This window comes from Zonotrichia albicollis, chromosome 1, assembly GCF_047830755.1.
Source record: "Zonotrichia albicollis isolate bZonAlb1 chromosome 1, bZonAlb1.hap1, whole genome shotgun sequence".
Lineage (NCBI taxonomy): Eukaryota > Metazoa > Chordata > Aves > Passeriformes > Passerellidae > Zonotrichia > Zonotrichia albicollis.
In genome coordinates this window covers 46,202,076-46,215,589 of record NC_133819.1, presented here as the reverse complement: position 1 = coordinate 46,215,589, position 13,514 = coordinate 46,202,076, and the positions used below count along the sequence as shown (strand labels likewise).

The 13,514-nt window shown below is 38.4% G+C and overlaps 1 protein-coding gene across 3 annotated transcripts in view; it reads right to left on the bottom strand.

Annotated features, from left to right (window-relative positions):
* Positions 1 to 2,738: 2,738 nt before the first annotated feature.
* The window catches only part of LARS2 (leucyl-tRNA synthetase 2, mitochondrial), a 125,029-nt gene continuing 114,253 nt past the window's right edge, over positions 2,739 to 13,514 (bottom strand). For all 3 annotated transcript variants that reach the window (XM_074540209.1, XM_074540214.1, XM_074540202.1), the window contains 2 exons: positions 8,460 to 8,587; positions 2,739 to 3,105 (listed from right to left, as the gene is read on the bottom strand). In XM_074540209.1, the coding sequence (XP_074396310.1) occupies positions 2,926 to 3,105; positions 8,460 to 8,587 (308 nt within the window). In that variant the 3' untranslated portion in view covers positions 2,739 to 2,925. The remainder of the gene's footprint in view (positions 3,106 to 8,459; positions 8,588 to 13,514) is intronic.

Genomic DNA, 13,514 nt, shown 5'->3' with positions numbered 1-13,514 from the left:
ACATGAAAAATATTGGGGTAGAAAGGGTGGCAGTAATTATTCTTTAAATCTGACATTACTTAAAATAGAAATTCAATATAGATTGGATCAGTGCAACCACCAATCCTCTATCCCTTAGACAGACAGGATCCTGCAAATGCCCCTTCTGTGTCATGGATCCATTTCTTGGAGCAGCTTGTCCTGGGTCTGTCCTACTGGCTTTAGCAAACCTCCCACATCATCTTTGGATCTCACTTCATGGAATAAGGACAGTGGCACCACATCATTTTTACTGGGTGTGAATGCAGTGCAATTTGACTGATCACCTGCCAGCACCCTTCCCTCTCACTTCTCAAGTGTCCCCTGCCCAGATTTAAACCTCCAGCACTATTTACCCACTGAGCTCTCTAAGGGAGCACAATCTATACTAGGCATTAAGATGCCTCTCTACTGCCAAATAAGTAAGATTTCTGTGCTGAGTTATTTTACAAAGGCTGGGTAACAGGCTGCAGCCTGTATGTCATTATCAGACCCATCTAGGCACAGACCGAACCTGTGAGTCACAATTACTGTAAAACAAACGGTGATTGTGCTTCAGAGCAGGTCACCCTTGGAAGAAATGTCAGTGGCTGCCAGCACAACAGCAAAGTTCTGCTGCTGGCACCTCTGCCATCCTTCAAACATACACTTAGCAGGGATTAGGCTCTGTCACACTGTCTGCATCATCTCTCTCACTCATTCTTTCACCACCTTTTTTGTATCCCCTAGACCACACTGAATTACAACTTAGTGTAAACACACTGGCGGGACTTCTGACCTTACACTTTTTGTGAGTCTGCTGCTCACTACCTTTCCTTTTTTAGCCTGTAGAAATCCATTCCCTATTTTGATTTTTGCCTGAATCACCAAGTGACATCTACAATTCACTTCCTCAGGCAAGAGCAAATACCCTCAAGTGCTAACAGCAATAAACACTGTGGGCGGCTGCCCGGCCCTGCAGTGACTGCAGCTTTTGTTTAAAGGCACCACAGGGTTGCTGGGCTTACAACATCTTTCTTCATCCTTGTAAATTTATAAAGTTTTTATTTACATCAAACATGCCACCTTCCCCCAAAGAAAAACTCTGTAAAAAGTTTTAAAAAAACCCCACACCCTGGTTCCACAGGATGTATTAAACCTTTTACATAAATAAAAAAAAAAAAAGGCAAAAAAAGAAAAAAAAAAAAAGCAGGACTGGGCTGTGCCACAGATTTTACTTCAAAGGATCTCTTTCACAGTCCTTTTAGGGGCTTCTGAACAGGAGTTTTATGAATTTATAACAACATATATGTCAGGCAGACACTGGAATTCAAATTATTTTAACTCCAACTAAAGGCCTGTGTTCGAATGTCTGAATGCATTCCTTTGTGGCTCAGATTTCTGGAGTCTTAAAACTGCAAAGACCATATCTTAATTGTAAATATTCAATTTCTTAGTCATTGTGGTGTCAAAGGACTGCTGGAGAGAAAATCTGCGCAAGTGTGGTCCAGGAGGAAGCAGGAATCAGAAGAGTTTTGTGTAGAGCCAAACATGCTCACTAAGCCTGGCATCTCTGTTATGCATCTGGATATTTGGTACCAAGAATGCATAAACCCCAAATGAATACTGGCATTGCTTAGCTAGTGCCCACATGGCAATGTGATCTGTCTTGGGCCTGGTTGCTGAGGATCTGTGAGACTTATTCACTGTTATGTGGGATATTTTTCTTGGTTTCAATTCAGTACAGAGTCTGGATGCCTGCTGGGCTGGAAGGTTACTGCAGACCTCTGTGTTTGCCTCGCTGGTTGTTACTGCTGATTTAACTGTCAGAATGGCTCACAAATGGCTGGCTTATTGGACTAGTTAGTTGGATGACTGTTAAAGAAAAAAACATTCACTATGAACCCTGCAATTGTTTCCTTGAAAACTCCTTTTCAAGCATTTGCTGAACACAATATATATTTCCATGTGGATATATCAGCAATGCAATGTAAAAATAACCTGTCTGGAATCAGGCATGAGAATGGCTTTATGTTTTAGGAAATGTCTGGTTGATTTTTAGAAACATGATGGCTATTTTCACTTGAACCCCTCAAAAAAAAATAATCTCAATTCAAGTTTCACAATCTAGGCACTGCAAGAGCATTGAGTGCCCTGGAAGTCCCTGAGATGGCTCATGCATAGGAAGCAACTTTCATCCTGTTCCATGCAGAAACAACCATCAATACTTTGCTGAAGTTGCACCTCTCATGCCTGTGCCAACACAAACACATCAGCTAGGAAGGAGAACTCTGGCTAAGGCAGGGCTTGGCTAAATAATCTGACCTTTTTCTTGGCTTGGCTCTGAAATTTATGTGAAATGTATCAAACCACCCCATTCTGGCTACCTGCTGTGCCCAAGGCCATTGGTCAGCACAAGAAATTATTTTTTAAATTAACACTTTGTAGTGTTTTGTAGTGTTTCCTTAAAACTTTAAATGCTAGTTAATGGTAGGGCACCCAAACATGAGATCCAGGGAGCAAAGCACACCTAACATTTGGGGTAGCACATATCAGGACAGTTGTTTAGTCCTGGAATCACATTTATGCATCTGCAATTAGCCAAGCCAAATTTCCAACAGGATATATTCCTGAGGCTGACACTAAGCCCCATGTGCTTTCTTCAGTTACATTCTGTTACAATTGTTTAGTTCTTCCGTGCTTCCTTCTCTTTCTCCCAAAGAATAAGGACAAGCAGCATCTTACCATGACTTAATAATAATTTTTAATTCTGCATATTTCTTCACATTGAAAGGAAGATTTATCAGCAACTTGATTTTAACAAGATTTCCTTCCCACCTTTACATGAAGTGAAATAACCATAACTTCTTTTTTTGGTCTCCACCTCAGAAGATTCCAGATCCCTTCTGCAGCCCAGCAGAGCCTTTACTATTCTTGCACCAAGAAGTTGATAAGGGCAGTTCTGGGAGACAGAAAGGCCTTTTTAATGGCTCGTCCCTGCAGGTGCTTGGCTCCAAGCTCACTCTGAAGAACGAGCTCCTGGACTTCTTCAAAATTGCGGGCTGCTTGCTGAGGCACAGAAACTTTGCCACAAGCTTTGTTATTAATCTGAAAGAGAGGCACAAAAACAAGAAAAAAAAGAAGTTTAACTAGACTTTGCTACAATTTAATTTCCTGTATCCAACCCATCTTTTTAGAAAAGGAAAGGGAGAAAGTGAAATAAACACTCTTTTCTCCAAACCCACACTTTCTAAGTAGAGGATAAAATTCTTCCTATCTCCTGTCCACCTAAGATAAAACTCTGATTCATGATACTCAAAAAAAATTGGAGAAGTGGCCACAGGAAGTCTCAGTTTTGAAGACAGCAAGCAGCATGTGACTGTGCAATGCAGTGATATTTTAATTTTAAAAACATGACAGTCATATAGGCTGCATGAAATGTCTGGTGGGAGTCTTGATTTGTACATACTTCTAGGCAGCAACTTGGATTCTTTACAGCTAAGCAATGTCTTGCAGAGATTCAAATGGAAGATTTATTATTTTTAGAAAAATAGGCTTTAACTTAGTGTATATTGCACTCATTGTTATGTGCTGCACTCAACCCATGGCTCATTAATCCAACAGTGACCACAAAGATGTCAGCTGCTCACTCAGCAACATCTTCCTGTGTGGGGCTGGTTTTCAGTGCAGCTTCCACCCTGCTTTTGCTTCAGGAGGGCAGAATCACAGAAGTAAAAATGAGTAAGCCCTTTGGTGGGAATCACCTCAGTTTATAAAATGGTTTTATAAATCCTTTCTGTCGTCCAGTAAGGGTAGATAACAGAGAAAGACTATAGAACCTGACTGAGTACCTTTCTGGAGCTGGCATAAAATGAATTATTACAAAGGCTTTCAGATTTATATGGACTATTTTCAGTGGCTTAATGAGAAGAAGGTCAATCACACATTTTAGAAAATGAAACAAATCTTTTAATGCAGTTAATTGCATTACTTGCATAATAATCTGTATATGTACTGCAGATTTCTGAGCCCTAGGCATCATTTCAGGGAGATTTCAATCATCTAAAAGAAACACACATTGCTTCATGCAGTTTGGACATAAAAATGTTCACGACTTAGTTTTCATCTGGATTTTATCCAGGATATTTCCATGCAACATACAACAAAGCCAGAGAAAGACCTAGTTCACTTACCTAGTTTGTATTTTGTTTGTATTTTATTTTAATGAAAATAAAATAATTTGTGCAATTCTCTGAAAGAGGAAGTTGGGACAGATTTTTAAGGAACAAGATGAAGTCTCAAATGCAGCAAGGATGAGCCACTTCTGTTTTTTGACTAGTCTTGACAATAATTTGCAGTGATGTCAGTAGGCTTTTAATTACTCCTACAAGCACCCATAATGTGGCATCATAAAAGGCTGGCTGTGTTAAACTTTGCCTTTAGCATCTGGTGTAAAGTAAAAATCCTTGAAAAACACACAGGAGTTAATTTTTAAAGCTTTTGTGAAAAATAACCACAAACAGTTCTTTCTGACAGGACACTTCAGAGAAGAAATGCATTCCACAGGAAAAAGAAAACAGTAAAATCCAAAGAGATACAGTTTTAGTGGGAATAGAAAGCAAGCCTCTCAACTTACTGCTAGGACACGCAGCCTGCAGTTCAAAGTTATGCCTGCCTAGTTAAAATGTCATTCACTGTCCTCCATCATGCAAATTAATATGTCCCAGTGGATGGATGTTGGCAGGGGGAAATTTTCCACAGCTAGCCTATTTGGTGCTGTTCTCAACAGAAAAGCCAAGCAGCCTAAATCAACTTGGTAAATAAATGACTGCTAGTGGTTGTGTTTTCCTAGAAAGGTTGTGAAGCCTGGGCGACCTGGCACTGTGTACCTTCCCACAGCACATCTCCACCTTCCCACAGCATGTCTCCTGATCTTCCCACACTCTGCTCTGAGCTGGGACCATAACTTTTATCGAACAGCAGATTGGTTATGGTTTCACCACATGTTTGAGCATGGCTTTCATTATATCATAGGTATCATGAAGCATTTTAACACTATTCTTAAAACAGGCAGCTGCAGATTTCACATGCTGTGTGTAACAAGCATCCTAGGCACACGTCCTTTTAGTCCAGGGCTTAGGCTCTCAGCAGGAGAAATGCCTTCTGCTATTTCTGCATCTCTCTCTCTCTCTCTCTATCTCACTAGACCAGCATAACCCTTGGCATTTCCAGGTGAAAGTGCCACACAAGAAAACTGGGTGATGGCAGCCTTGTTTCTCTGAAAAACCATGCAAGAGGAGAAATACACAAGTCTTGGGTCCTCTCTTCCCCTGAGGAAGGAAGCTGTTGTTTTTTTCTTCTTTTCTCTCATTTATTTTTTTTCTCTTTTTGACATTTGACATTCTACACTATTCCAGATCTACAGAGAGCCAGTGGTAACTACAGAAGTTATAAAACTTGAAATGAAATCACAGAAGACTGAAAAATAAGCACCTTGAGGCTGGAGAGAGGAATTTTTAATTCAACTCAAATATTTTTTTACCATTGATGCATAATCCTTCTGAGAAGTTAGAAAGAAAATAAATATCTGTGCACTGTTAGACCTTCCTCATATGCCAAAGCAATGAAAATAACACCAATTTTTTTTTAATTTATAAAAATATCAGTTATAAGACCACATCTGCTAACAGTTCTGCACCACCTAGAAAATGTGAGGAATGCTAGTCAGAAGTATTTATAGGATGAAATGCACACTACATTCAGGTCAGATTTTTCAGAGCATTAATAATATACAGTATTATTAAAAATACTCAATTTTGCAATAATATTTAGAGGAACAGATACTGTGCATACCCAGTGAATTTAAATGTCTTTCTTGTAGGCAATTTATATTGTTTCAGCCGCGGATACAGTGAGCTGGTTGCTTTTGTTGCTTTGGGTTAAATATGGAAAGACAGAACTGCAGCACAGACAGGAAATAATGAAGTATTTTGTGTGAAGAGAAATAAACCCAGAATGTCTCAGCAGACAAATCCCTGGCAGCCTGAGGCAGTTCGATGGCTCGAGAAGAATAGGGTTGTGGCCCAAAGACTTGGTTTGACTGTTCAGCCTTGTGAAGAGACACTGACTCTTTGCAAAACCAATTCCTCTGTATGGCGAGTGTTTCTTGGTTTAATGAAGGCAATTTATTTTTGCAGCCATACAAAAACCTTCAGTGTCCACAAGAATTCCCACATTCCATGCACATTCACATTCCCTGCTCCCCCATACCTCCCTTTTGCTTTACTCTTACAGTAGAAAGCCAGGCACACTCTGTAGGCACTATTGCTAAGAATTATTCCCAGTTCAAAAAAACAACTTGTCTTTTTGGTCTTCCAGTCACTTGCTTTCTCAGAAGGAAGGCGTTTACATACATCATATAATTCCATGAATATATGACTGAGAACCCAGGGGTTGTTTTTTGTCTTATTACAACAAGACTTACACAAGGCTTTGACAAAGTCAACCAGGAAAAGAAACAAAAATAATTTTAATAAAATAAATTAATTAAATTTTTTTTCTGGTTCCTTTTAATGAGAAGGAAATTTTTGTGTCAGCAGAAGAATATCAGTGAAATATTTAGGTATTTTCATGTTTGGTTGTGAAGTCTTAAAAACATTGTGTCCAGAGTTTTCTCTGTGTTGCTGAAGTTGTTATTTCAAAGATATATTTAATAACATGTTTGCTTTAACCACAACTGCGAAGACGTTTCTAAAATTACACAATTTCTCATTCATGACTTCCTTATAAACTGAACGCTGGAATTCAAGATGTTTGCTAGCTGTGGAGGCTTATTTTGGACTTGAGAGAAGTGATCATATCTCAGTGAAGATTTTTACTGTTAGAACTAAAAGCTTATCACTTAAAGAAAGAAAGAGAGGGCAAGAGAGAGGAAAAAAGCAATTCACCCACAGTGACTATTAGGCTAAGTCTTCTATTAACCCCAGCTGGCAATTGAGTCCTTCTTGGTTTGGAAAGATGACAATTGAAAATTTCCTTCAAAAAGACATACTCCTTGGTCTTTCTTAAGTGTGTATGTTTAATGTTGGAAAAACAAGTGCTTTAACATTATTTCTCATTCTTTTCAAATAAACTGACTCAGAGATCGGGCAAGATATGAAATTATTTGCAAAGATACTTTGATTAAGGATACTTTGATACTTTGATAAAGCAAAATGGCTTCCCCTAAATTCAACCAATCTCTTCCCTCCTGAAAAAATCCAGCTCAACAAAAACAACCCAACTGCTTTGCTCCCTCTCCTAAAGGGGTGAACAGAAAAAATACAACTAAAACACATTGCTTCTGTTTCTTCTACACACACAGAACACACAGTTTTACATGACATTTCTTCTAAAGGCTCCATTTTCATTGACTGTCCAGAAACACAGAAAGTGTTGAAGTTGAAGTGTTACATTTAATTTAGAACATTAACTTTTAGAATGTTAGCATTAAAGATTATCCTTTGGTGAACAGTGAAAAAGGCAGGAGACCTCAGATCTGGTAGTGTGCAGCTATGTTAATTACTGACTATCACAGTGCCGGAGCATGAAGAGCTTGAAGGCAGGTGGAGCGGGAGTCAGCCAGTGGCAGAGCTGAGTCCCTGCTCAGGGATTCCACACCTTTGGCTCCAGGCATCCATTCCCTCTGTGTCCTGTCCATGACCAAGCTTTATAGTGCCTGTGAGCATCCTGAACACATGCTAGTTAACTAGAGCCATAGGAAAGAAGACAGTAAACTACTCTGTGCACACACTGGGGAACTGGAGGTGAACTAAAGGCAGCTACATGTGCACTCTTCCACTGAACAGTCAGCTCCTTCCCTGGGCCACAAAGGGGCTTGAGCCCAAAAGAGAAATTGGAAGTTATAACACACTTCCAAACATAGCTGGTTTTCTCAACCCCATTCCTGCAAATGGACTCTCCTGATATGTGCCAGAAATTCAGGCCAAAGCAGATGGGAAACATCATTTGGCAAAAATCACAGATTAAATGAGCATATGATTGGTCTGTTAGGGAGCCATAGCACTACTGGCACCACAAGAAATATCACCAAATTATACATTTGTGTACAGGACTGAGTTAATAAATGCACTGTCAGGCAAAAAATCTGGGCCTAGTGATCCTAGTTTCGACTGTATCATCCTTGCCCATGGCTGTTCATTGGTCAAATCTCCATTGGTACTAACATGAAGTCACTCTGAAAGATTTATACTTAGGGCATCTCTCCTCCAGACTCACTATATCTTTTTGTTTAGGAAACCATTTTAATTACTCAGCACAACTGTTACAGCAGCTTCTATTTTGAACTTTCACTGGGCCATTTACTATGGGAACTGACTTCCACAAGAGAAGAAATTCCATCATGCTCTGGGCTCATAACACATTACTTGGCCACTACTGAAAATAAATCAAAATGCTCTTACCAGTACAGACATCTCCACAACATCTGATGGCTGAAGGTAAGCTGGGTCTACTTTGGGCCAGGACTGATGCAGAACATCAACATCCCAGTGATGATGAGTACAAAGTTTATTCTGCACATGTGCCAAACCTGGAAAATGAAAGCAGTAAAACATTCATCTGTACATGGTAACCAGAACATTTGGTCTCTGGAATTTGTTTGACAAATTAGATCAGGATAAAGCTGACTTTAAAAGCAAGTGCCATAGGAGGAAATAACATTGTTTAGATTAGCATACAACACGTTATAAACAGAAAGATTTAAATCTTTGAAGTATTTGTTTTATACCAAGAGTAAGGATATTAACAATGTGGGCACACTTTAAATTTGAATTAACACTCTATAACTTTGCCAAGAGCACAGAAGACTGCTGCTTATTATTTTAAATTGTAATCCTGCAACATAAGCTGACCTCTGCTTCTAAAAGTCAACCATAATACTGCATTTATTTTCAGTAATGCCACCAGTTTGATTAGTATTTTACTAACAACTGAGAATGATAAATGATTATGCCTCCTTTTACCAGCTGTAATATGCTGGCTAGTTTCTAAATTTGCAAGTCAAGCTACTTGCAAGATTTTTTCTATTTTGTGAAGTATATTTTCTCACAAATTAAAGGTGATACAAAGGAATGCCTTTCAGAGCTTGCTCTCCTTGTTATGATTTTTAAATTCTGAAACATTTTCTCCTTCAATTTTATTTTTAAAAAATTCTAAAATAGCTGTAAGTGATCTCCTTTTATTAAACTGGTCTTCTCAAGATAATTAATTTCTGATTTGTTTAAGTAATAGGAGAATAGGATGCAAGTCATTCTGAAGCTGTATTCTGTAACTGAATAGAAGCTCCTGAGTGGGATTTATGTTGCTGTTTGCTGCAGCTATATGACAAAATACAAAGACTTCATTTAACAAGATGCTGTCAAATATAATTAATATTGATGATTATGACTCTTGTGATTCTGACAGAGTCAGGAGATTTTTTAAATTAAAAGCATTCTCTGCATATGAATAAGAACACAGACTAAAACTTTTATAAGCACATGCTTCCTTCAGGGCTGCAAAATGAAATCTTTTCTGGATGTGAAATTTCTTCTGGTTTCGGGAAACTCTATCAAAAGCATAAAGAAAACCCATTCACACAAGACTCACTGGTGTGACTGAGGCACTGAAGCTGTTCAAAACAGCAGGACAGCAGCCACAGGCACCCACCGAGCCCATGCACAGAGCATCCATCAATTCAGCTGGCTGGGTTGTTTAGGCTGATACGGTGAGTAACAGCAAACAGGGACAGAAAGAGCAAGCAGCTTCCTCCAGAAAAACCCACCACATTTTTGTCAGTGCTTTTTTGGACAAAGTGCTTTGGTAAAATGACACACAGCTGTGCTATTTGCTGAGTGACTCAGACAGGGACAGTGGGGAGCACCGATGGGAGCTATTTCTAATGGCAAGCAAGAACATGCACATTTCCTAATGACAACAGCTATTTGTTAGGTAAATAATTTATTAAAATGCCTCAGTGGCACTCATTCTGTGTATTTTTTTTTCTTTTGAAGCAGTACTCAGAAACTGAGAGAGCAAAAGATAGGAACTCAAGCAGAAAAAAAAATCTTCATATTGATGATTCATTATCACATTGACTGTAAAGAAAACAGCTGTTAGATTCTTTCCTTTTTGGCTTCTGAACACCCAGATGACTTCACTTCTTTCCAACTGATCACATGCTTTGTGGCAGAAGCATGCACGCTGGCCATTCCTTATTTTACTGTTGAAGAGAATTCTTCAAACTATTTAAAACCCACTTTCTGACAGACAAATTTCTATCTACAAAAGCAAAACCAGGGTCCCTTTTAATTCCTGTGGAGGCTGTCAGTCACAATAAACTGACCAATAAAAAATAATCAAAATTTATCCTGAAGCAAAGTGTGAGTAAGCTCAGTGTCAATCTTTTGGTTCATTTTCTTGCTACAAAATGAGCTATGAGCTCATCCCAAGAAAAAGAGAGTAGAAAAGTCAACAGAACTAATTTGAGAAAACAGTTTGACAGGAAACCAAAATGAAGGGTTTAGTTGTGTTGCCTGTTTGGCTTCCTGCCTTAATTCACATTTTGTAAGCTGTAGAACACAGAAAACATAATGATTTGGTTTGTATTTTCAAAATTCAACACTCTAAACCAGAAACTTCATCACTCTGATCCAGAATGGTGATTGATAAATTAAAAATGGACAATTTCTGAAGCTTTGATTGTGAAAACATGAAAAACATCTCTTGTCTTACTGTACAGGAAAGTGCCTAGTGAAGTGCATTTTATGAAGTGGTGTGCATTTTGCATCATATTTTTTGATGCAATTTTCTTTTATGGCTACAGATTCTCTTGCAGATGCACAACAGAAAGATAACAGTAAATTTTTAACTTACTGTAAGCTTTTTACTTATATGTATCCATCTGTGCAGGACAGATCAAAGACAATACTTGTGTTCAGTCTGAAGTCCTGACCTTGCTATTGGATCTGCTTCAATGGACTTCTACTGATTAGCAAGCAAATATTAGAGCAAGGTTTCCCTAACCAGTAACTCACAGCATTGAAACCCATTTTAAAACACCAAGTTAAACGAGTACTATAGTATTGTAAATTAGCAAGTTGAGAGAAAGAGGGGACAGGACCAGTCTAACAACTTTTCAGCTCAGGGCAATGTTTTACTAACATTACAGGAGTATTTCATAAGCATAATACTTCCCCTAAGGTGCTATTTGACAGGGCAGAGCAGATTCTCATTTTAAAGAGATTTAAAAAGGAAGACGTGGGAGCAATCGTGTATCAGCAAGGTGTTGGAACAGAAAGGTAACTCTAGTCCTACAGAAAAAAAGCACTGGAAAAAAATTATCTGTAAAATTCCAGTAATTGTGCGGCTACTTAGACATAAAATTATGCAGGCCAAGGAAAAGTTGTGATTATGAAGTAAATTGAGAAAGAGCTGGCTTGTGACAAGCCCTGGAGAGGTTAAAGCAGAGAAGGAAATGAAGATAGAAGTCTTAATGGGTCATAAAAGGAAGCTAATGAAAGCATCTGAAACAATGGCAGTATCAGAGTTTAGGATTAGGGATTTTCAAAGAGAAAATAAATGCAAGAAGATCAGAAGGGGAAGTACAAGATGACTCTGAGGGTGAATAACCAAATACTGCGAGTTTAATTAAAAAGTCAGATCAGAAGTGTGTAAGAGCAAGTGAAGAGACATTTTGGGTGAGTATCTACTTGCCTGTGAAACCTCTTTCTGGCATTGTTGCCATGATACTTTGTTCTTGATATTCTCTTTACTATTTAATGAATCTCCCTATTTGACAGATTTGGGCAAGTTACATATCCGAAATTTCTTTCTGCAGCTCAGGACGAATATGTCTGTCAGTCACATGTGAAACAATCTGCCATCTCAAAGAAATGCCAACAGCTGTTTCCAGACAGCTCTGAGAAAAGCTGCATTATACCATTGGTATAGTAGTACAGAGCTAGGATGTGAAAAGCATGGGTTACTGTAAGCTAACTCTAGGATGTGCTTGCAATCCAGCAAACTCCACACAAATCCTTTTAGCTTTCTTAAAACAATCTGTCTTCCTCCATTTGAAAGACTTTCTCTACTTCCTCTTATGCTATTACTCTTGGAGAAAAAAAAATTAATTTCCAAATCATGTTTCTTATTGGATTTGTGAAGAGGGATTTCTACATTCAGATTTTCAATTAAAACCTGCAACATCAATTAGCTTTTACTCAACTCCATTCTTTTCAGCCCTTTTTGAGCAAGGGCTGAATTCAGGCAAATTCTTGCAACAGAGCTATTGTAGAGACAATTAAAATATTGCTAAGACAGTGGTACCATAACAAATTCAAAAAATTATGTCTAATTTCAGCATTTCCTAAGATATGTTTATTGAAGGTCTACATATCTTTCATGAGCCATCTCTAATAAAAATTTAGCAACTCACAATAAGCAGTTTCATATCCTTGTCTGAACAGCAAAACACTGTACTACTACAAACAAACTAAAAAAAAAAACTCTCATATGTGTCCGTATATTCCTTAGATACAAGGTTTCAGGAAGGAAACAGATTTCCTCATCCTGTTAGTGTTCATAAACTGCCAAGATATCAGCCGGATGAACTCTTCCCACACTGAGGGGCTACGGCTGCTTTTTATGTTATTGAGCGATAAACCAGCGCATTCTGCGCACAATTAACACCAGCAGGCTGACACACCACAACACCAAAAACTGCTCATCCTCTGAGGGCGGAGAAGAACTTCTTCACACACAAAGTATCTTGGGCTGCTGCTGTTCAGCTGCTGAAAGGTGAGGCACTTACAGAACAGCAGTCAAGCAGCTTCCATCAAAGCCTGGGGTCCACTGCTATAGGTGCAATTTATAGAACCTACAATATACAAACTCCTTTTCCTGACCAAGTTACGAAAGAGGAAGCAGCATTATCCTGACATTTAGATGCAAAGCCAAGGTACAAAAGGAGAGATATATTCTCTGAGTATGAAGAACTAAACACAGAGAAAACTAAACAGAGTATTTAGAAACCTTAATTTTTGTATTGAAATAATTTAAAATAGTAAAGCATTATCGCTTACACACAACAAAGTTTGAGAAATTGGTTACATTAGAACAGCAACAGGACTTGGTGGAACCAGAGTGCAATTCAAAACTTGGGGAATTTTTAATATGAAATTTTAATCCCAGGACAGAACTGATAGATGCTGGCTATTTCAAAGTAATACAGTATTCTTACCACAATGCAGCAGTTAAATGTACACACATTCTCCGGATAAAATTGTTTAATAACTTCAGCATAATGCAATGATTACCATGCTAAAAGATACTGTCATTTTCAAATTTAGCAATAAAATTCTTCAGGCAGTAATCAACACACTATGGTTTTTAATGATTGCTGTGCTGAATTACAGCGCACGTCTTTGGTCCACACAAGTAAAATTTTATCTTTAAATGCAGACAGAGGCTGAGGACAA